The sequence below is a fragment of the Capra hircus genome, chromosome 15, assembly GCF_001704415.2.
Source record: "Capra hircus breed San Clemente chromosome 15, ASM170441v1, whole genome shotgun sequence".
Taxonomy (NCBI): Eukaryota; Metazoa; Chordata; class Mammalia; order Artiodactyla; family Bovidae; genus Capra; species Capra hircus.
In genome coordinates this window covers 40,117,935-40,143,182 of record NC_030822.1, presented here as the reverse complement: position 1 = coordinate 40,143,182, position 25,248 = coordinate 40,117,935, and the positions used below count along the sequence as shown (strand labels likewise).

At 44.9% G+C, this 25,248-nt stretch overlaps 1 protein-coding gene across 4 annotated transcripts in view; it reads right to left on the bottom strand.

Annotated features, from left to right (window-relative positions):
- Positions 1-1,918, bottom strand: part of AMPD3 (adenosine monophosphate deaminase 3) — a 48,564-nt gene extending 46,646 nt beyond the window's left edge. The window contains exon 1 of one of the 4 annotated variants that reach the window (XM_005689693.3): positions 1,796-1,918. Coding sequence is in view for 1 of the 4 variants with exons in the window: in XM_018059532.1 (XP_017915021.1) it covers positions 840-861 (22 nt within the window). In the remaining 3 variants the exon portion in view is untranslated. Of the gene's footprint in view, positions 1-839; positions 952-1,176; positions 1,345-1,795 lie in introns of those variants that run through there. The other 3 variants (XM_018059533.1, XM_018059531.1, XM_018059532.1) reach the window with 3 other exon arrangements.

Below are 25,248 nucleotides of genomic sequence, written 5' to 3'. Positions count from 1 at the left end.
TGGCTGCCTGGCTCTACAGCTACCACTGATGCTTCAGTCAGGAGAGGAATTTCTCCTACAGGAGTTCCAGTTGCAGCCAATTTCTCCCTAAAGTGGCCAAATGTTGGTTAGCACATCCAGGGGGGATAGTCAACAAGGGCTCAGGACCATGCTGAAATTCCTCCTAGTGTTTCCAGCTTTCTTCACTCAGCTTCTTTGCTAACTGATCATCACCAAGGTTCCACTCACACACAAGGACCCAACAGTTAGGGGAAATGACACTCTAGTTAGCAAGCCTCTCCTGCTCCAGAGGCCTCTGCCAGCCAAGTCAAGCAGTTCCACTGGCAAAGCAACTACCAGGAAGTTCAAGGGCATAAAGCAGACTGCCAGATGCAGTATACCTACCTCCCTTGCAGGAAAGAGCCAAAGAGGTAAGGAGGAAGGCCTCCAATGATCCCATCACCTTGCCACCCTGTCCATCCCCTTGCCTTCAGGTGGAAGTCTTAAGCTGTTGGCATCTGGCCAGTCCTCAAGCACCCAGAAATTAGTCCAGGTTCTTAAGTGGCGGCAAGTCCCAGATCCCTTAATTTCTCTAAACCTTTCGAATCCAAAATCAGTCGCCAGGGAGCCGAGATGCGGCGGGGGGTCACCCGAGGACTCTGAACCCCAGGCTACCACAGGTACTGGGAGAGACCAGCGCCCTGGCAAGCAATGAGCCTGGGGTCGGAGCCACCTTCTCAGCGGGCGAGGAAGCCCAGGACCTTAGTTCCCACCCCGGGGCGCTCCGACTCCCGCCCCGGGCAGCCGGGGGCCACCGGGCGTGGGCCCAAGGTCAGGAGCGCAGCATCGCGCGCACTCACCGGGTTCAGGGGACAGGGCCATGCCGTGGGCCGATGGGGGCGGCCCGCAGGCTGGAACACAGGTGGCTGAGCGGGGCAGGGCGCACAGCCAGCACCGCGGAAAGGCTGCCGAGCACAGCTGCCGGGGCGAGCCGGCCCCGGCCAGGCCTTGCCCGCCGCTGGCGCTGGGCGGGAGCCTGCGGAGAGTCCCGCAGCAGGGGCGGGGACCGGCGCTCCCAGGGCGCGGTGCTGCGGCGTCCCGGGCCCGGACCTCCCGGGCCCGCCGGGAGGCAGGAGGAGGGCCGCCTCCGCAGGGGAGAAGCCCGGGGGCCTCGCGCCGCCCCAGCCGGTGACCTACCTGGGCGCGGAGCGGAGAGGAAGCGAGCAGCCGGCAACAGAGCGGTGCGGGCCGGGCCGCCGCCGCGCAGGTCTGCCCTGCCCGCCGCCCGCCCACCGGGCCAGGCCGCCGCTACCTGGAGCGCCGCTACCGGGCCGCGCGGCCAACTGGAAACTTGAGCGCCCCAGGGGCGCCGCGGCGGCGATGGGTCCCTCGGCCGGAAGCGCGCCCGCAGCCGCCGGGGGTCAGGACCTGCCCGGCTCCTCGCACCTCGCTTCGGCGGTCAGCCCCGGCCCCCAAAGCGCTCTCCTCTGTGTTCGATCTTCCCGAACCTCCTCCCCTGCCGAAACTTGTCCCAAAGAGAGATGCTGGGGTCACGGTGCCCAAACAGGTGACTTACTCCCCGGAACTGAGTTGACACCCCCTCTCTCCCTCTCCTCCAACCCTGGGCTTATGCACCCGCCCCTCCAAGTCCGCACTGACCTCTTAGTTGCCAGAAGCCAGTGAGGGCCTTGTAGCCCCTGCTCGCCCCTCCCCAGCATTTGAACTTGCTGACCACACCTTCCTTCCTGGAACCCTCGGAGTACAGTTTCCAGAGTTGGCGCCCGCGCCCCTCCACAACCCCGGATTTTCAACATACCCCAGTGATGACTGCTAGGTTCTCAGCCTCCAGGGCCTGGCTTTTCGTTGCAGTGTTGTTGGGTTTTCTACCGCTGAGCTGCCTGCCTCCTCTGCGGCTCTCACCCACTCCCACGGTTTTAACAACCTCCTGCCTGCTAATGACTCCTGAACCTCTTGATCATTCCGGAATGCTCCAGAGCTGCAAATGGTCTATCCAACTTACTGGACACATCTCCACCAGCGGTTCCAAAGCCTGGGAAAACGTATCCAAACTCAAATTCCTAATTTCCTTCCAGGAACGTGCCAGAACCTGCTCTTGTTCCTGTGTTTCTGTGACCAAGCAGGATCCTATAGATCCTTCCAAGGAACAGCCTCCTTCCACCTTCCCTGTCCTCCACCTGCTTCTTGTTTGTGGAAGACTTTAGCATCCTAGGGCTTCCCTCCTAGCTCAGTTGGTAGACTCTGCCTGCAGTGCAGGAGACCTGGGCTCAATTCCTGGGTGGGGAATCTCGATCCCCTGAAGAAGGAAATGGCAACCCACTCCAGTGTTCTAGCCTAAAGAATCCCATGGACAGAGGAGCCTGCCAGGCTACAGTCCATGGGTCACAAGAGCCGGACACGACTTAACATCCTAGGCCTTCCCTGAGTTCCCAGGAGCAGATTTAATCAGAGAAGTGAGAAAATGCTGAAACAGAGGAAAATAGACAAGATAAAATAATAATAGTTTAGGTATAAAACAAACTCAAGAATGTTTAGCTCCTCATGGAAGGCTAGATATAACATCTGAACGATAACCTTGAGCTGTTTTGCAGACACTGAAGCCCACACCAGTTGAAAAACATTAACTGCATGTTGATCAACAAGCACATAGACCTCCAACAACTGGAACCAGAAGATTGATGATGTTGACTCCCAATTATCTCATGGATCAGAAGACTGTCCTCGAGCTGTTTACACACCCTGTGACCCATTTCCTGTCTTTAAAAACACTTCCCTGCAATCCATCCGGGAGTTCAGGTCTTTTGAGCCTTAGCCGCTAATACTCCTTGCTTGGCCTTGCAGCAAATGATGCACTTCCCTTCACTTCCCGACAACCTGGTGCTGGTAGATTGGTGAATGGACCCAAGTTTGGTTGGGTAACATTTCAGCCTTCCACATGACAGCACCACCACCCACTTCCGCAGGCCACGCTTGGGAGCTATTCTCAACTCTTTCTCCCTGTAATTTTTCAAATCAAGTTGGTCGCCACGGGGAAATGAAACTGTTCATTAGTGTCCTGATGGTGCCAGCTGCCTTCACATCATCTTATTCCTGTACCAAGCTTTATTCCTTCGATGTCCTAGCCTGCTATTTACAATTTACGTGTGAGTTTCATGTACATGTAACTAAATAAATATATCAGGCACACTTGCCAGGTCACTCAGTATAAAGAATTGCCCTGCGGTGCAGGAGACCTGGGTTCAATCCCTGGGTCAGGAAGAGCCCCTGGAGAAGGAAATGGCAGCCCACTCCAGAATTCTTGCCTGGGAAATCCCATGGATAGAGGGGCCTTGTGGGCTACAGTCAGAGGGGGTCACAAAGAGTCAGACACGACTTAGCGACTGAGCACTCACAAAGACCACTAAAGGATTTGATAAAGATGAAACAATAATCTTAAATAATTTCATTTTTAATACCTTTTCCCTCTTCACTTTAAAGTTAATAGCAAAATTCAGTTTAGTGAAAGCAACATGATTAAAAATGATTTTAATAAGTCTTACTTTAATATTTTATGAGACTAGAAAGTATGCTTTTAAGTTCAATTAATGTCAGTACTTAGTCCTAATGGCTGTTTTTGTAAAACGAAAACCTCACAAAGATAAATACACCCAAACAGAAGAATTTTATCTTTTGCTACACTTATTAAACCATAATTCTCCCTGCTTAAATTCCATCTAATATCAGTTTTGCAAATGTGACGTTCCCCCAGAAAACTCTTCTTTGTCCATGAAGCCTTCATTCCCAATGATGGGAATCATTTGCTTGCTTTTTGTTATCAAGCAAGGGTTCAATGCCTGGTGTGTATAAGAGTCAATAATATGTCACTGGTTTTGAGAGGGGAAAAAAATCTTTATTGTGAGGTTGACCAGAAGAGAGACAGGAGACAAAGCTCTCAAATCTGTCTCCATGATCCAGGGTTGGTGTAAAATTTAAGGGGTTAGGGGAATTTCAAACTTGGAAGCTGATTGGCTAGTCTTGAATCAGAACATATAAGCTAGTCATGCTACTGGAAGCCAGGTTTTCCTTATTGAATGACTTTGTCCTTTGCTTTGTTAAGGGTTCCAGTGGCAACCTTTTGATTCTTTGAGTTCTGTAGACTGAAGATTTTTGGTTGGGGGTCATCCTGGAGAGATGGTTTCCCATCTTGCACTGTTGTCTCGGTAAAATAAGTCAAGGTTTAATTGATGAACTTATTTGAAGGAAGCAGAATCAGTTTAAGTTGGTGCTGTTTCAACAGTCTGGTTGGGGAGGCAAAAACCAGTATAAGCTGGTTGATGTTTTAGAAGCCGTTTCATTTTCATCAGTTGTTTCTGTGGATATTTTTAACAATGGGATTTTTTAAACTCCAGAAACTCTTCATTTGGAAGAATGCAAAATGGGTTTTAAAAGTGTACTTCTTAATTTTGAAGGCTATGGCTATGCCAGTCTCTATAGTTGGCAATAGACACTTCATTTTGGCATTAAAATCACATAATAATAGAAACAGTTCCAAACATCAATTTTCAAAGTGCTTTCCCCATAACGGGATTATTTTAAACCACAGTCGTATTAATTCCCAAAACATCACCTTTACCTGAAGGGATACGTTGTGTGTTTGTATATATGTGTGTGTGTGCAGGGGGGAGTGGGTGTGGAGATGTGTGTGTGCTTCCGTGTGAGCTCACACACACAGACAGTCACAAGCCAGAGGCCAGGAAATTTGAAATAACTGTTTTTTTCCTTTTTTTCATTATTATTTGTTTTTCGTTGCACAGGATCTTCATTTCTGTGCAAGGGCTTTCACTAGCTGCAGTGAGCAGGGGCCACTCTTCTTGAGGACCTTAGGCTCTTAGGCACACAGGCTTCAGGATTAGCAGCAGGCAGGCTCTAGGATTCGAGGGCTTCAGCCAGAGGCTCATTAGCTGTGGCTCTCTGGCTCTAGAGCTCAGTAGTTGTGATACAAAAGCTTTAGTTGCCTATGGCATGTGGAATCTTCCCAGACTAGGGATTGAGCCCACGTCCCCAGTGGATTCTTATTCACTGTACCACCAGGGAAGTCCAATTGCCCTCTTCTTAAAGGAACACATCTTTTAATTCTACAACTTTTAAGTTCTTTCCCTTGGGATGATCAGTAAACCTTGACTAATATTAAAAATATTCATGGTCTCATCCACATCCCATTATAAATTATTGTAAAGATTCTACTGTATTTAATTTTTTTCGAATTAACCATATTATCCACATCCTATATTTTGGCTCTTCTAACTTCAATTTCTATATTGTTGCAATTTGTAAGTAAATGATGCCATTGATGAGTTTCATATGGAGTCCCTTCCTGCCCTCAATCCATAGTATTCCAGTCTGGGCAGCCACTCCATTGGTGGTTACTCTTACACAAAAAAACTACAGCATATTATACTAGATATATCATTCACATTATAAACACATTTTTTTCTTTAGTAGAGCACAAAAAGTTTTCCCTTATTAATGCCATCATTGAAAAGACTGAAGTGCAACATGTTAGCAATTGGCATATCTGATCATATAGCCAACTGCCATGTGTTCTAAACCTTTCTCAAATATCTGATAATGTGTTTTTCAACAGAATGCACTTTTATGTGTTGCCGTCTTCTCTCTGTACCACTTCAGTCACTTTAACCATGGCAAATAGAACAGTAGTTTTCTCCCAGTGATATTGACTGACATTTTGTCTTTTACTGTTAAATATAAAAGATTTTATTAAATAAAAGAGATTTTACTCAAATGGGATTTCTAAACATATTTATTACATTTAATAATAGTTCATAAAAATACACAACTAAGCATCACATGACTTGGAAAAAATTGTAGAGTTTGCCTTCACACTCTGGGTGTATAGAATGCACGTATCTTGCTGATCATGATGGCATATTTATATTATTATTAGCTAATACCTCAAGGTCCAATATACCCTCAGGCTGGTTGTTAACTGTAGTGATATAAATCCATGTTTTGAATTTTTTTTTAACAAATTTAAACTTTTTTTTCTGATAGACTTCCATGTCAGAGATATCATCATAACAAATCTCATACAAAGAGTAGGAAATTGTTAGCTCTGCCATTTTTTTCTGAGTTTGCTTTTGCTTGCACTATCCATATTACAGTGCCCCTTCCAGTACCTGCACAGATACTAAAACCCACGGATGCTCTAATCCCTTATATAAAATGGCATATCTGCATATATAACCTATGCACCATCCTCGAAATACTTTAAATCTTCTCTAGATTACTTACAATACCAAATACTATATAAATACTATGTAAATCATTGCCAGGCACACTGCAAATTCAAGTTCTGCTTTTTTGGAACTTTCTGGAAATTTTAAAAAGTATTTTCCATTCGCAGTTGGTTGAGTCTGCCAATGCAGAACCCACAGGTACAGAAGGCCAACTGCATTTTCAGTCTTTGGATTTCTTTGCCAGAACCTTTTCAACCCACTTGTCCCTTTTGTAAGCATTAGTTAAATGATAGGTGATGTAATCTATCTAACCTGGGCTACACGATTCACTTGAAAGTAACTGAACCAGTGAGGGTATCACTGCCACCCCCTCCCCTTCTTTCCCTGGGGACTCTACTAGGATACATGACATGGATCCGTGACAAAAGTGTTGAGGAAGCATGCCTTATCAATCCATACAGAAAGTATTGGGGAACTCGACTTTTTTATTTATTTGTACACTAAAGCAGAAATACCTCATTTTATTCTGCTTCACTTTATTGCACTTAGCAAATTTGCATTTTTAACAAGTTGAAGTTTTGTGGTGACCTTGTGTTGGGCAAGTCTACTAGAAGCATTTTCCAACAGCATTTGCTCACTTCATGTCTCTGTCACGTTTTGGAAAATCTCGAGATATTTCAAATTTTTTTCATTATTGTATTTGTTATGGTGATCTGTGATTAGTAATCTTTGATGTTACTGTTGTAATGTTTGTCTCATATTTTTTAATTAAGGTATGTATATTATTTTTAAGACATAATGCTATTATATACTTAAGTAACTATATTATAACATATACTTTTTAATAGTTATTTTCATTTATTTATTTGACAGTGCCAGGTCTTAGTTGAAGCATGCTGGACATTTTAGTTGCAGCATATAGGATCTAGTTCCCTGATCAGGGATTGAACCTGGGCCCTGGGCTGCACTGGGAACGTGGAGTCTTAGCCACTGGACTATCAGGGAAGTCCCAACTACAGTATAACATAAACACAACTTTTATATGCACTGAGAAACCAAAAAATTCTTGTGACTCACTTTACTGTGATACTTGCCTTATTATGGTGATCTGGAACAGAAGCCATGATATCCTCATGGTATGCCTGTTTAAGAACAAGTTTAAATTTTTCTTTTATATCCCATTGCATCATCCATCCTAAACACTACACTTTGAAGACCACTGATTTAATCCATTCCTCCTGTAGCCTCAGTTCAATGTGAAAACCAAACTTGTCGCTGTCAACAAAACCGCCTCCCCTGCCCCACCATCTTCCCCCAGCAGCACCACCAGTGTCTCCTCCAGGCTTCAGCCACCAGAAGGAGACTTCTTGAGCCCTCTCCTCCAACCTCCTGCACTTCCCTCCAATCATCCAGACCTGAACACTTTAGAGAGCACTGGGCTCAGAGTTGTCAGTTACCTCCCAGAGTGCTCTGACTCCTGATACCATTGGCAGGTGGGGGTTATTTGAGCATTTTTGGAAGCCCAGAGGTGTTTGGGGTCTGTGCATCATCCCCTCGGCTCCTACTAACACCCCACTCTGGATAAATGTTCTACAATGCACACAAGCACATCTAAGATGGCATGCTGCTGAGTCGCTTCAGTCGTGTCCGACTCTGTGCGACCCCATAGACAGCAGTCCACCAGGCTCCCCTGTCCCTGGGATTCTCCAGGCAAGAACACTGGAGTGGGTTGCCATTTCCTTCTCCAATGCATGAAAGTGAAAAGTGAAATCGAAGTCACTCAGTCGTGTCCGACTCTTCACAACCCCATGGACTGCAGCCGACCAGGCTCCTCCATCCATGGAATTTTCCAGGGAAGAGTACTGAACTGGGGTGCCATCGCCTTCTCCACTAAGATGGCATGGCAGCCTCCAAATAACCACTTTCTCTGTTTCCTTTTACTCTCTCCTGAGGGCTTCCCTGGTGGCTCAGTGGTGAAGAACCCGCTTACCAATGCAGGAGACGCAGGTTCGATCCCTGGGTTGGGAAGATTCCCTGGGAAAGGAAATGGCAACCCACTCCAGTATTCTTGCCTGGGAAATCCCAGGGACAGAGGAACCTGGTGGGCTATAGTCCATGGGGTCACAAAGAGTAGGACACGGCTCAGAAAATGAACAACTCTTCCCTGAACTGAAGAAGCATAGATCTCCCCAAGGAGACAATAAGAGAGGGTTCTGCTTCTGAGAGTGCTTTGCAGAATCTCAGCAAATATATCCAGTTTTTAAAGTAAAGTGCCCCAGGGCCTTCTACTAATTGAGTGGACTGAAATCATGGCATATGATCTAACAACAGGACAGAAACAGGTCCATCAGGAGCAACTGGCAGCTGGAAGAAACGTGCCTGGGGCAGTGTTCCTGGCTCCAGTGTGGAAGGGCATAGTGGCCCACACTGATACTGTGGCATAACTGCAGGTACAGCCTTCTCCCACCTGCCTTGCCACTCCAGCGGGAGGTTCAATTCCCTCCCCAGGAATTTTTTCTTTTGGTACATAGCATGCAGTGGATCTCAGTTCCCCAACCAGGGAATGAACCTGGGGACATTGCAGTGAAAGCTTGGAATCCTAACCACTAGGCCACCAGGAACTCCCTCCTCCCCAGCAATGTTTGACTTCTGTGTGGCCAATCAGCTGTAAGCAAGCTAGAGTCGGATAGGACTCTACCCTTACAGTTAACAGCCAATTCCTTCTTCCTGAATTGGAATATAGAAAGGAAAGCGACAAACCTGAGCACTCTGAAAATTAGTGGGAGTGAGAGCTAGGTCTAGACCCAGGGCACGTGCACTCGGGGTGACTGGGGACCTTGGGCTTAGCGTCTCCCAGTCACTCCTCTCTGGACTGGAGTGAAGAGGGCCAGCGGCTGGGGACCCGAGGCTTGGGGCCCACAGCCAAGACCGCAAGCCCGCAGAACACCTGCTCGGTAGTCAGCGGCTGTTGTTCCCCAGACCCACCTGGGCACATGGTCCCTGTAATTGAATGGAAGCCTAGGGATTAGCAGTCCTCCTCCACATCTAAGAATGGCCTGTTGTCTCTGCCTTCCCTCCAGGACTCTGCACAAGACCATGCTGGGCTGTAGCTCCAGCTCATTCCCATGTCTCTGTGTTTTTCGTACTCTCCAGACCCTACCATCAGCCTAACCATTGTACCATCTGGTGAGACTCTGCCGGTGGACTCCTATAGACAGGAATCACAGCCTCAAACATCTTGCACATTTAAGTCATTGTCTGAACACCCCAAATTATCTGCCCCAAACTCCTTTCATCTCATACTTCATAATTTGAAATTCAGGTGTCAAAATCTAGCATAACTGTAGCCCTTCAGAATCACCTGGGAGGGAAGAGAGGAAAATGAACAGAGAGGAGCCTCAAATGAGGTTATGACCTCTGTCTCCTGAAGATGCAGTCTTCCCTCATTGCCACACACACACACACACACACACACACACACACACACACCCCCAGGCCCCTACACACACACACACACACACATACATGAGCAGAGCAGAGCCTCAAATGAGGTTATGACCTCTGTCTCCTGAAGATGCAGTCTTCCCTCATTGCCACACACACACACACCCAGGCCCCTACACACACACACACACCCAGGCCCCTACACACACACACACACACACACACACACACACACCCAGGCCCCTACACACACACACACACACACATACATGAGCAGAGCAGAGCCTCAAATGAGGTTATGACCTCTGTCTCCTGAAGATGCAGTCTTCCCTCATTGCCACACACACACACACACACCCAGGCCCCTACACACACACACACACCCAGGCCCCTACACACACACACACAGGCCCCTACACACACACACACACACACACACACACACACATGAGCAGAGCAGAGCCTCAAATGAGGTTATGACCTCTGTCTCCTAAAGATGCAGTCTTCCCTCATTGCCCCTACACACACACACACACACACACACACACACACACACAGGCCCCTACACACACACACACACACACACACACACACACACACACCCCCAGGCCATCCTCTTTTCAACCCTTGAATGCCTGATTCAGAACTGCCCGCCCAACCATTTAATGAACAATAAGATCAAAGGTCAAAGGTTGAAGCAGAAGCAAGAGCCTGGAGCTGTCCTGTCCCCCAGTGCCTGCTTCCAGGCTCTTGGCCACCCTCAGTCCTTATAATATGGTCAACACCCAATCCATCCTCAGCTCTGTGGATTCTACCAGGGAGGAATGGGAGCAGTTTACGTTGTACAAGAGAGAAGCACAGACATTTTTCCAGACCCTGACTTTTGATTATTTAAGAATGAGCCTCACTATGATCTCACTGAGGATAATGACACCTCTGAGTGAGAGAGGAGGACTCTGCATAAGATTTTGATTTGGGAAATCAAAAATCCAAAAATTGTGATGATTGTACAACATTGTGAATGTAATTGATGCCACTGAAATGTATACAGCATTGTTCATGTTACAATGGGTAAATTTATGTTTTATATGTTTTACTACAATAAAAAAATTTGTTTAAAAAACCTCCAAAATTGAATTTTTTAAAAACTGTTATTTCGCAACTCCACTGTTTCTTTGAACCATTAAATGTAAACAGGTCCAGGGCAAATGGCTGTTTATCAACCATTTGACTATCCCCAAACTTTCAGGCAAAGTGGTTTAAGAGGGGCTGTGAGGGAACAAAGAAGGAAGAGTTGAGCTCCAGACTGGAAGGACTCGGGAAAGAAGGGAGGGTGGCTGCCAGAGGAGAGAGATTCCACACACCTCAAGTAATGAGAACACAAAGGTCACCGCGAGTCAGAAACTCCACCCAGAAATCCTTAGGCAGCTTGGAGAGAACACGGGACAAGCCCAGAACAGTTCAGGGTGGGCAAAAGTCCCCATGGCTCATGATTTGTCTAAAGGGTGAGTCTTTGAGAAAGAGAAACAGAGCAATTGGAAGTCACTGGTATCTATTACCCGTCAACTGTTCCCCAAAACTAACCCATCTGATTGTTCCCATCTACAATCATATTCCAGACAAACCCCACTTGAGCCAGATAAATTTTCAGTGACATATGTCAACGTCCAGACCCTTTCTAAATGATCATTGCAAAAGCTTGTGGTTTACCAATAACTGAGTGTTCTTAAATATGTTAGTGGGAATTAGATTCAGCTGAGGGTAACCTAAAATAGCAATGAGATAAATAAGAGAAAAATTTCTTTCTCTTCCCTACAGTAAATAGTCCAGAGTTGGGAATTACAGACATTTCACAGATCCTCAGACTCCTGCAGTTGGAAGTCACTGGTATCTATTACCTGTCAAATGTTCCCCAAAACTGGCCCATCTGCATAGTTCCCATCTACAGTCATATTCCAGACAAACCCCACTAGAACCAGTCACCAGCTTACCTGACCTCAAGTGTGAACTCATCCTTGTGGGAACGAGCAGTCACCCTTCTTTTGCTAGGGCTTCCCATGTGGTGCTACTGGTAAAGAACCTACCTGTCAATACAGAAGACATAAAAGACATGGGTTCAATCCCTGAGTCAGGAGGATCCCCTGGAGGAGAGCATGGTAACCCCCTCCAATATTCTTGCCTGGAGAATCCCATGGACAGAGGAGCCTGGCAGGCTACAGTTAATAGGCTCACAAAAAGTCCAACATAACTAAAGCAATTTAGCATGCAGGCACACATGTCCTCTGCTAAGAAAAGCTTACAAATATATCTTCAATCATCACCTCCATGTTTCATGAAGCAAGAGGGAGGAAGGACCATATGGTAAGTCTATTTTTAATTTTTTGAGGAACCTCCATACTATTTACAGCGGATATACCATTTTGCATTACCACCAGCAGTGTATACACATCCTTGCCAACATTTGTCTTTTGTTTTCTTGATAATAACCATCCTAACAAATACGAAGTAATATCTCATTGTGATTTTTATTTGCATTTCCCTAATGATTAATGATGTTGAATATCTTTTCAATTACCTGTTACCCATCTGTATGTCTTCTTCAAAGAAGTGTCTATTCAAGTGTTTAGCCCATTTTAAAACTGGGTAATTAGGGTGTTTTTTTTGCTATTGAGTTGTATTACCATATGATCCAGCAACCCCACTTCTGCACAGTTATCCAAAAGTACTGAAATCAGGATCTCAAAGAGATATTAGCACTCCATCTTCACTGCAGCACTATTCACAATAGGAAGATGAGGATGCAACCTAAATGTCTATTGATGGATGAACAAACAAAGAAAATATGATATATCCATACAATAAAGATTATTCCACTTTAGGAAACAAGGAAATCCTGTAATATGTGACAACATGGATGAACCTTAGGACGTGATGCTAAGTGAAAGAAGCCAGTCATTGAAAGACAGTTGCTGCATTGATTTCAGCTATATGATTGTTTTCCATTATAGATATTGTAAAATATTGAATATAGTGCTCTGTGCTATACAGCACATCCCAAATGTCTTTTAATGAAGCACCATATCACACTCCCACTTATCTCCTGTTGGCCACACTGAGCAGCTCTGTCACATTCAAATATAACTGCCTTAGATTTTGTGATTAACTTGATTACACCAGGCCTAAAATCTCCCATCAAAGACAGCAGGGAAGAGTGCAGTACAGTTCAGATATCACCACCCAGAACTTCTCCAAGTTGGAGTCAGAGCACCAAGGTATTTGCATAGTAGTGGCAACCACTCTGAGATGCAAGACCTCTGAGGTAAGAACAAACTTTTTGACAATTTCAGGGAAATCAAAGGAGTCGTGTGTGTTTTGTTCTGTGAGGGCAGGATTCTGACCGGCTTGAGAAGTCTTCACTACCCTTCCTCATGAAGTCCTACTGCGGGCAGTCACCATGCTGAATCTGGTGTCAATGCTCCCAGCATGCTAGTGTGGTGTCAGAAAAAGGTCTTTACACAGAACAATGAAATAGGAGCCTGAGGTTAGGGATATTCCTGGAGGCTCAGTGTTAAAGAATCCACCTGCCAGTGTAGGGGACATGGTTCGATCCCTGGTCCAGGAAGATCTCACATGCCGCAGAGCATCTAAGCCCGTGTGCCACAACTCCTGAGCCCGAGCTCTACAGCCCATGAGTCGCAACTACTGAGCCTGCACATCTAAAGCCCATGCTCTGCAACAAGAGAAGCCGCTGCAGTAGCCTCACTTGGCCACAACTAGAGAAAGTTCGTGCACAGCAACAAAGACCCAGCACAGTCACACACACACACACAGAGCCCAAGGTTAGCAGCATTATGTGCTGTGGTTCACTTGTTCTTACTTGGGAACATGTTCTAAAAGTCCTTCAGGCAGTCATCCATGCAATACCTATGGAGTATCTAGCAGGGGTCAGGCCCTAGGCCCTTGAGCAACAACAGTCAGCAGAACAGTTCTTGCCTTCATGGAGGTTACATCTATTTAGCAAGACAGGACATTAATCAAAGGACCACTGAAACACATCAATTCAACAGGGACAGCGCCAGAAAGAGAAGTACAAGAGCTGTATCAGAATACAACAAGAAAAACTGACCTCCTTCCAGGTTCCACACATTGGAAACAGTACATGCAAAGGCCCTGGGAGAATTTAGGAGAACAATACCTGAGTCATATTCTCCCATTTTATTTCTGCCCCGTATTCATGATTGAACATTCTGTAAAGGTTACACAGTACCACATGGCCTGGGTAAATAAAACCAGATTTAGTGCTCCAGGGTGCTGATGTTTTCAAATTAACTTTTCCAAATCCTGTCACTTTTCCAGCATTTATGAATAATTTATTTATAAATAAACCTATTTTTAAATTCCTCATGCCCATCATCCCCAAACCCTGTGTTTTCTGGAAGTTTCCAATTCTCTCTCAAACATTCCTTCCATGTGAGTATATTCTGGAAGTCAGTGGGGAAGAATTTCCTCCCCATATTGCTTTGTAAGGATCTTGGTTCCTTCTGCCAAAGTTCTAGAGGGGCCAGACCCTGTGCAGGCCCTCCAAGGCCAGGTCCCACCCCACCCTACTCCTGCTTCAGTGGGCTCTAGCTTTAAGGGTCTTAACTTGTACTCAGTCCTTCTCCAGAGAGCAGTGGAATAAGATCCGGTGATATTAATGGTCCTGCCTCCTAATACCACTACCCTACCCCGCTGATTCAAATCAGATCTGTCTGATCTCTATCCATCCCAATGACTTAGGCCCAAATGCACTGTCAAATTCCATTCCTACCAGGGATCTCTGAAGTACGTCAATGGAGTCACAGTCTCTGACGTTACCTTCCTCCTTTAGGTGTCCACCATTTAAATCCCATCCTCCATCATCAGAGTTGGCTGCTGAGACCTAGAATTCCAGGGGTCCTCTCCAGAGCCATCAACAAAATTGTTTCTATATCAGTAGGGTCAGAAGCAAACAGATACTACATTCACATTGGGAGAACTGATTTAATAGATAATTTAATAGAGGGACTATTTACCAAGGTGTAAGCAGGGTGCAGGGAACCATGAGGATCTGTATGATAAACAAGGGCTGGTACCATCAGGGTGTCACCTCCCTGGGCCTGAACAGGGAAGGTAAAAAAGCATTTACACCAATCACATGCCAGGCCTCCAATAAAGGCAGACTCCAGGCCATCTGACTTGTCTTATATTACCTGACCAGCTCCCTTGGTCCTGTAGGCCCTTTTCCTCACGGTTCTAGCCTACATCTTCAGATGCCTCTGAGCCCATAGGCAGGTGTTACTCTTAGCATAGAGTTTTCCTGTCTCTAACCTGGCCCGCAGGGCTTCCTATGAACTCTATGAGCCCAAGGCACCTGGCTGAGCCCTCCTGTCCCTCTAGCTTCTCTGTCTTCCTCAGCTGAGGATCTGAGAACAGTGCTAAGAGTTACCACCTTGGCCCTCTGACCTCTTTCTGACTTCTAGCCTTTGTGTTAACTGGTGACGGGTACCCAGTCAGGCTAAATATTGAAATCATGGCCCATTTTTGTGGCAGCCTGAAGGGCTTCTGACCCTCCTTTTCCAGACCAACGTAGTTTGGTCCACTCATGGCTCGTAGCTGGATGCAATCTGTCCCCAGGGTTATACACCATGAGAAGGAAGAATACCTCCCGCCATCCCCCCGCTGTCCTCCATGGGTCACTATCACAGAGAACACAAAGCAAGGTGGCCCAATATTCCCACTGAAATCAGCAAAGCAGCCCTGATTTTATTCACTTTCCATTATAACCCCTCAGTCTGAGGACAGTCACGGCAAGAGGAGCAATGTGCACAGGCTGGACCCTTTCCAAGTGATTCCTAGACCCTTCTGAGAGCAGACTGCTCCTGACCGCCCCCCGCAACCGCTCCAGACACATTCAGATGCATCTGAGCCTGGCAGTACTGATTCCCAGGACCCCAAGCTCTCCAGCCAGAACCATGGCTCAGTTACAGTATGATAAGGGACAGCTCTGTCCAATCAGTCACTCCACAGACTTTCTGAATACTCTTCTTTCAGTCCAACTGTCGGAAGACGAAGTCACGTAGCCTAGTGTATAAAATGCTCTCCATCCAGTGGGTGTGATTTCAGGATGCTGCTTTGTCCTTTTTATACACCTTGGGACTGATAAGTGTGATTTTAAATAGGAAGAAGTGTGAATGTAAAAAAGGTACTTGCCAAGATCATATAGTAAATGCTTATGATAGAAATTATGTTATAAAAGTACAGCACAGAGCATGATTTCAACTATGTAAAAAATGAAAGAAGTGAAATAAATAAAAACCCAAAGAATAGGAAAAAAGTGGCAGGAAAATTTTTTTAACACAACTCTGGGTTCTGCAGAAAAAAACCTCTTGGCTTGGAAGCTCCCCCCCCCCGCCCCGATTCTCCAACACACTACTCATAGCCCCGTTTCCATCCCAGAACTCTGGGTGTGCTTTGGTCAGTAGAGAGAACACTAGGAATTTTATTTTATCCAAGATAAGGAAAAGCTATATGCAAAAACTGGAGAGTTTTGAGGTGCTTTGGAATAGGAAGGATGGGAAGAAGAAAAAATATGAACTGTGAAGAAAGAGCTTAAATAGAGAAGGGAACCCAAAACCTGGCTATGGGGCAGGACCAAGTCAAAGAGAGAAACAATGAAAAATTTCCTATGGGATGAACAGGGGGACATATTCAACATAAAGCTGTTTCCTATAGTGTGCTGTGCTGTAATACCCCACCAGTACCCCTACATATTCAGGAAAAACCTCCTATAACAACAATCTCATAGTATGTGAAAGTGAAAGTCGCTCAGTCGTGTCCCACTTTTTGCCACCCCATGGACTATACAGTCCATGGAATTCTCCAGGCCAGAATACTGGAGTGGGCAGCCTTTCCCTTCTCCAGGGGATCTTCCCGACCCAGGGATCCTATGTCTCCTGAATTGCAGGCAGATTCTTTACCCACTGAGCAATCGGGGAAGCTACTAAATCTATATATTAAAATATAAATAAGGTTGAACACCAGTGATGTAAGTGTCCAACTCAAAAACTTTCAGAAAAGGAACAGCAAATTAACTCCCACCCCTAACAAACAGAAGGGAAGAATAAAGAGCAGAAATCAATGAAATAGAAAAAAGACATGCAATAGAGAAAATCAACAGTCAAAAGTGTTTTCTTTGAATGCTGCTGCTGCTGCTAAGCCACTTCAGTCGTGTCCGACTCTGTGTGACCCCGTAGACGGCAGCCCACCAGGCTCCCCTGTCCCTGGGATTCTCCAGGCAAGAACACTGGAGTGGGTTGCCATTTCCTTCTCCAATGCATGAAAGTGAAAAGTAAAAGTGAAGTCGGTCAGTCGTGTGCAACTCTTTGAGACCCCATGGACTGCAGCCTACCAGGATCCTCTGTCCATGGGATTTGCCAGGCAAGAGTACTGGAGTGGGGTGCCATCGCCTTCTCTGTTCTTTGAATAGGTTAATACAATTAATAAATGCCTGGCAAAGCAGATATAGAGAAGGGAAAAAATGAGAGAGAGAGAGAGAATACAAATACCAAAATCAGATATAAAAACAATGAAACATCACAACAGACCTTACATATTTTAAAAGAATAATGAGAGAGTATCATAAACAATTCGATGCCACTAAATTGGCATTCTACATGCACATATTTATGTCAATAAATTGAAACTTTTAGGTGAAATATTCAATTTTGTTGAAATACAATTTATCAACATAGCCACAAGAATAGAAAATACCAATAGTTGTATATCTATCAAAGAAATTGAATCTGATGTTAAAACTCTTCCACAAAGCAAACTGCAAGCCCAAATGGAATCACAAAAATTTAAGGTATAAATAATACGAATCTAAACAGATGAATCCAGAGAATAGCAGAGGAGAAACATCCCAACTCATTTAGTAAGCCTTGCAAAAACTCGACACTTTGATACCAGAAAGATATTACAAGAAAGAAAAATTATTAGCCAACGTCACGGGCTGAAAACTTAAAGGAGCAATGGCAAGCCTATGAGGTAAACAATAACCGTCTCCACCACAGTGTGCTTTTCTGGTCATTGGATATTCCTTTTGTCTCCTTCTTTCACGAGTACAATAATTGCTCTTCATGGGAAACAACCCAAAATCCAATCTGTCTTTGTGTTTCATAGTCCTCTCTGCTGGGAACACGTGACTGCTTTTAGACTGTGCGCTAAAAGGGCAGGTTGTCCATCCCATACCCGTGTCTGTGATACTGTTGCTCAGTTGTATTTGACTCTTTGCAACCCCATGGACTGTAGCCCACTAGGCTTCTGTGTCCATGGAATTTCCCAGGCAAGAATACTTTTGAGAGGGTTGCCATTTCCTACTCCAGGGGATCTTCCAGGCATCTTGCATCTCCTGCTTTGGCAGGTGGATTCTTTAACACTGAACTACTTGGGTTAGCTGACCCATACCCATGCGAACATACAAATATGCAGTGATGGAACAGGAATAGGATAACTTCAATTAACGTTCCCCTTCAGAAAGGGGAGAATGAGAGACCCACAGTGGTCACTGTCCCACAGCTACACTGGTGTGACTCTGCTGAATACACTGGTATTACACTGCTGAAGTACCAGAGGGCAGCCTTTAGAATTACTGCCTAGCCTGAGCAGGATCTCTCCTCTCTGTTCTTTGCAATCCTTGGCACTACCCTGGGAGGGGCTTCCTCTTGGACCCTTATTCTTTTTGTCCATATCTAAAGAGAGAACTGGGGAGAAAGCTCTCTTAGGGGCTGTGCAACTTCCTCCCAGAAGGCTTAACTGTTTATGGCTTAACTGAAGAACTCAAACCTTTTACACACACTTGTGGTTTCTTTGACAATACAGCTTCCTCAAAAATTTGCTTAGTTTCTGACCTATTTGCACCCAGACCATTCTATTTGCCAATATTCACCCTCAGTGTTCCATTTGTAAGACATAGTTTTCATGTTTACTTTATTCTTTTGCCTTCTTGCCCCCACATACTCTCAGTGTGAGAGTGATTTACTTAAAGCTAGCTGGTGAAGCTAGCTGGAACAAAAGAACCCACATTTCATCAGATATTTTTCATGATTCACTTTCAACCGAGATATTTTCTTGGGCCTTTGTCAAGCAAAAACTTTTAAATTCCCATCTCTTACTATTTGGGAACCAAAAGCAGTCAGCTTTTCTAACTCTGCAGGCCTCAGTATCCTGGACTTTGTCTATTGCATTTAATTTAATTAACAAAGCCATCAATCTTGTGCTTTTAAATTTAAATTAAAAGATGTACATTTTTATACCACGATATTCACCCTTTTAAGAAGTACAATTTAGTGGTTTTTTTTGGTATACCCACAAAGCCGTGCAGCCATCACCCCTGTCTCATTTCAGAATACTTTCATCACCTCCCAAAAAACCTTGCAATCATTAGCAGTCATTCCCCATTCCCCATTCCTCTATGCCCTAGATTCATCCGTTTTCTGACTCTATATTTTCTTATCCTAGATATTTCATATAAACGGAATATGCGATCTTCTGTGTCAGGTTTCTTCCACTTAGCACAATTTTTCAGGGTTCAATTACTTTGTAATATAAATCAGTACTTCATTTCTTTTTATGGCTGAATAATATTCTATTGTGAAGATATACTATATTTTGTTTATTCATTTGTCTATGAACATGTGGATTGTTTCCACTTTGGGGCTATTAGGAATACTGCTGCCATGAATATTTGTGTACAAGTTCTTGTGTGGATGTATGTTTTCATTTCTCTCTGATAGCTATCTAGGGGTGTATATGTTTTACTTTCAACCTATTTCTGTCTTTGAAGCTAACACATGTCTCTTGTAGACAGCATATAGTTGGGTCATGGGTGTTTGATTGTCTGTTTGATTTTTATTTATTCCACCAGTCTGGCCAAGAGTTCATCTTTTTCTTGTAGTACCTTGACAACTGCAGCCAGAAGTAGCCAACATACACTACTAATGTTCTGTCTTTCAATCCCTTCATTAAAAGTGAAGTTAATAAATATGGGTTATGCCCCCCAAGTTAGATCAGTTAATAATGTTTCAGCACTACAGTGTTAAGATATTTCTAGCCTTCAACATTAGTTTCCTGCTCAGTATACCACTAGAGTGTTAAGCTGTTAGAGCCGTGCACTGCTTCAGCCAGTTCAGTTCAGTTCAGTTCAGTTCAGTCATTCAGTCGTGTCCGACTCTTTGCGACCCCATGAATTGCAGCACGCCAGGCCTCCCTGTCCATCACCATCTCCCAGACTTCACTCAGACTCACGTCCATCGAGTCCATAATGCCATCCAGCCATCTCATCCTCGGTCATCCCCTTCTCCTCCTGCCCACAATCCCTCCCAGCATCAGAGTCTTTTCCAATGAGTCAACTCTTCGCATGAAGTGGCCAAAGTACTGGAGTTTCAGCTTTATCATCATTCCTTCCAAAGAACACCCAGGACTGATCTCCTTCAGAATGGACTGGTTGGATCTCTTTGCAGTCCAAGGGACTCTCAAGAGTCTTCTCCAACACCACAGTTCAAAAACATCAATTCTTCGGCGCTCAGCTTTCTTCACAGTCCAACTCTCACATCCATACATGACTACTGGAAAACCCGTAGCCTTGACTAAACAGACCTTTGTTGGCAAAGTAATGTCTCTGCTTTTGAATATGCTATCTAGGTTGGTCATAACTTTCCTTCCAAGGAGTAAGCGTCTTTTAATTTCATGGCTACAGTCACCATCTGCAGTGATTTTGGAGCCCAAATAAATAGTCTGATACTGTTTCCACTGTTACCCCATCTATTTGCCATGAAGTTATGGGACCAGATGCCATGATCTTAGTTTTCTGAATGTTGCGCTTTAAGCCAACTTTTTCACTCTCCTCTTTCACTTTCAACAAGAGGCTCTATTGTTCCTCTTCACTTTCTGCCATAAGGGTGGTGTCATCTGCATATCTGAGGTTATTGATATTTCTCCCGGCAATCTTGATTCCAGCTTGTGCTTCTTCCAGCCCAGGGTTCCTCATGATGTACTCTGCATATAAGTTAAATAAGCAGGGTGACAATAGACAGCCTTGACGTACTCCTTGCCCTACTTAGAGGTACCAATATCTGTATCAGTATGAAATTTATGTTAAAGTACAATAAGCTATACTACAATAATAAATAAACCCAAAACTCTAAATGGTCTAATCTGACAAAAGTTTATTTCTCACTTATGTCACTGTCCAATGCAGGTCAGGCAACTCCTCTACATTGCCCTCCCCATGCAGTAACAAGTTCCTTACAAATGGCAATTTAGCCATCTCAGAGTTCTTCAATTCTAGAACCATAGACAGGAAAGAGAGAGTGACCCAGAGTGCAGAGAGGTTCTGGCCTGGCTTGAAAAAGGTATATATCACTCCTCCACATATCGAAGGGGCCAGACTTAGTTATATGTCTCCAACTCTACTGCAGTGCAGATGGAAAGCTTACAGGAGCACATTGATATTTGATGATCCCTAGCAGTCTGCACCCTACCTACCCCTATTCTCTAAATAAATTAAAGTCTCCCCTCTAAAGTGGCACAAGGATAGTTAGAAATCACTATTTTATGAATACAGGCCATCCGGAGCAGGAAGAGGTATCATCATGGCTAAGGGCTGTGGGCTCTGGAGCCAGGCTGTCTGGGTTCAAATCTTGGATCTACTTAATAATAATTCTATTGCTATGGCTCCATACTTCACTCCTATAAGTTTCAGTTGCTCATCTTCAAGTGGGGTTTAAGTAGTATCTAGCTAGCTCCTAGGTTTATTGTCAAGATGAAATGAGATAATCCATGTATTTAAAAACAGGGCAGTGCCTAGCACATGGAAGTATATCATGAAAGTGAAAGTGAAGTCGCTCAGTCATGTCCGACTCTTTGCCACCCTATGGACTGTAGCCCACCAGGCTCCTCCATCCATGGGATTTTCCAAGCAAGAACACTGGAATGGGTTGCCATTTCCTTCTCCAGGGGATCCTCCCAACCTAGGGACTGAACCCAGGTATCCTGCATTGCAGGCAGACTCTTTTTACCATCTGAGCCACCAGGGAATCCCTGGTGATATGATATGATATGATATGATATCATCTATATCAGAGGTATTAGCTCTTACTAAATAGGTTAAAGAGTTAGAAACTAATGGGAAAGGAAATAAAACCATGGAATGAATATTATTGCCATTAATGATATTTTCTTCTGCATGCCTGATTGGAAATGTGTTTGTCTGGGGCATCCTGTGTAGCAGCAGGAAAGTGTAAGGCCAGACAGATAAGCCACTAATGGGCCTATTTATGTGAGAGGAATGGGCATTAGCTCTCACAAGTGCAAGGTCCAAGTGTGAGAATGGTCCCCCAAGGAGAGACTTAATTGGAGTGCAATTTAAATCTTGATCACACACCTACCCCCAGGAGAGTGGAGCTGCCTGTATGGTGTCAGGAAGCCTGGACTCTACCTTGACTGCCTCTGATATTCCAAGCCACATGGCCCCACAGAGCCCAGGAGGAAGGACTCTGAGGGAAACCAGCACTACTGAGGGACTATGGGCTCTTCCTGCTGCTACAGCCAAGAGGTGATGTTGCAAGGAGTCTATAGAGAAAAAGTCCTCACCTGAGCTATGTGTGGTCTGTCCAGTGTTTGAATTCAGCATTTTCACCTGTGAGAACAGTGGTTAAAAGCATAGGTTCTGCAGTCAGACTGAGTTCAAACCCTAACTCTGAGTCTCAGTTAACTGTGTGAATCTAAACCAGTCACTACCTCCTCCAAACCTGACAGTCATTGTCCGTGAGCTGAAATTTGTATTTTTATCGTGTTGGCTGCCATCTATTTGCCTCTCCATATCCACTCTCCACTCTTCTCTACGCTGAAGAGTGGAGGAGTGCAGGGAGGCTGGAGTCCCGGGAGGCTGGCCTCTAAGAATCCTGTCAAGGGACTCCATTGCTCTCTGGCTTCTGATTGTGTCCAAGAAATGGGCAGGTGAGAGGAAAGTGGAAACTTGGTATTTATTTCCCTAGATTCCACACTGCTGGGTTTCTGAAAGTTGGTTGTGACCCTTTCCCCCAAACCAGAGCTGCTTTTCAGCCAGCTTTCTCCTTTATAGTTTTCTCCACAGGTTTCAAAAACCACTACTTCCTCCTTCCTCTTCAAGGTTGGCACAGAACAGCTCCCTGCTATCACAGCCCCAAGATACTCTAACATATCTGGCTGCTTTCCCTAAGCTCTTCCCTCTTAATCCCCTTAATAATGTGCTTCAGTGACCCACTTTTGAGTGCCAGGACCTTTTGACTGATAGAACTATGTGCTTACAGCAGACACCCTTTGGGTGACTAACTGGTTCACATTGATTCCCTTTCTCTGAGAACACCCCTTATACAAAGGCGAGGGGCCCCAGTGGCTGTGCCTCTAATGTACGTCCCTTTAACCTGACTGGCCCGAGGATACATATCTGGCCCAATCAGATTCTCCATCAAAGAAAAGTGGTATTTGGAACAAAGAGATAGCAGGAACTAGGAGCCAACAGGATTGCCCAGATTTATCTCCAAATCCACCTTTTAAGGAGCCTACAAAAGTAGGCAAGGGTGGGTTTCTACTCTTTTAAATTTTGATTGTTCAATTCTGCCTGCTATCCCATGTGGTGCCCTATCACCCTTTCAATACATTTCTTCTTTACTTAGCTAGCCAGAATTAGTTTCTGCTGCTTACAGTCTGTGCTGTGCTAGTGCTTAGTCGCCCAGTCTTGTCCAACTCTCTGCAACCCTTTGGACTGTAGCCCACCAGGCTCCTCTGTCCATGGAACTTTTCAGGCAAGAATACTGGGGTGGGTTACCATTTCCTCTTCCAGGGGATCTTCCTGACCCAGGGGTGGAACCAGCATCTCCTGTGTTTCCTGCGTGGCAGGCAGATTGTCTACCTGCTGAACCACTGGGGAAGCCAGAACCTCAATAAACACAGCACCTCATAGGACTTTTATGAGATAATGTATGTAGGAAGTTTAGCACAGTGCTATGTATGGTAAGCTCTCAACAATTTATACCATTTATTATCTACAAAAGTGAAGTTAATAAGAGAATGAGTAAATAAGCCACAGACTAGGAGAAACTATTTGGAAAAGATACATCTGATGAAGGATTGTTATCCAAAATATCCAAAGAACTCTGATAACTCAACAATAAGAAAATGAATCAATTAAGAAATGAGCAAAAGACCTTAACAGACACCTCATCAAAGATACACAAATGGAAAATAAGCATATGAAAAGATGCTCAACGTCATATGTCATTCAGTTCAGTTCAGTCACTCAGTCATGTCTGACTCTTTGAGATCCCATGAATCGCAGCATGCCAGGCCTCCCTGTCCATCACCAACTCCCGGAGTTCACTCAAACTCACATCCATCCAGTCGGTGATGCCATCCAGCCATCTCATCCTCTGTCATCCCCTTCTCCTCCTGCCCACAATCCCTCCCAGCATCAGAGTCTTTTCCAATGAGTCAACTCTTCGCATGAGGTGGCCAGAGTACTGGAGTTTCAGCTTCAGCATCATTCCTTCCAAAGAACACCCAGGATTGATCTCCTTTAGGATGGATTGGTTGAATCTCCTTGCAGTCCAAGGGACTCTCAAGAGTCTTCTCCAACTCCACAGTTCAAAAAACATCACATCAATTCTTCAGTGCTCAGCTTTCTTCACAGTCCAACTCTCACATCCATATAAGATCACTGGAAAAACCATAGCCTTGACTAGACTGACCTTTGTTAAAGGCAAAGTAACGTCTCTGCTTTTTACTTTGACAAATTAATGTCTCTGCTTTTTAATATGCTGTCTAGGTTGGTCATAACTTTCCTTCCAAGAAGTAAGCATCTTTTAATTTCATGGCTGCAGTCACCATCTGCAGTGGTTATGGACCGCCCCCTCCCAAAAAAGTCTGACACTGTTTCCACTGTTTCTCCATATATTTCCCATGAAGTGATAGGACCAGAGGCCATGATCTTCGATTTCTGAATGTTGAGCTTTAAGCCAGCTTTTTCACTCTCCTCTATATGTCATTGAAGTGAAGTGAAGTGAAGTGATCCAGTCGTGTCTGACTCTTTGTGACCCCATGGACTGCAGCCTACCAGGCTCCTTAGTCCATGGAATTTTCCAGGCAAGAGTACTGGAGTGGGTTGCCATTTCCTTCTCCAGTGGATCTTCCCAACCGAGGGATTGAACCTGGGTCTCCCTCCCTGCAGGCAGACACTTTTACCTTGGTGGTTCATTTGTCTGAGCCACCAAGGAAGCCCCTATATGTCATTATGGAAATCCAATTAAAACAACAATGAGATAGCACCACATGCATGTTAAAAATTCAGAATATTGACAACACTAAATGCTGATGAGGCTGTGGAGCCATAGAAACTCCAAGTCATTGCTGATGAAAATGCAAAATGGCATAGCCACTTTGGAAGACAGTTTGAAAATTCTTACAAAATTAACCACACTCTTACCACACCACTCAGTAATTATGCTTCTTGGTA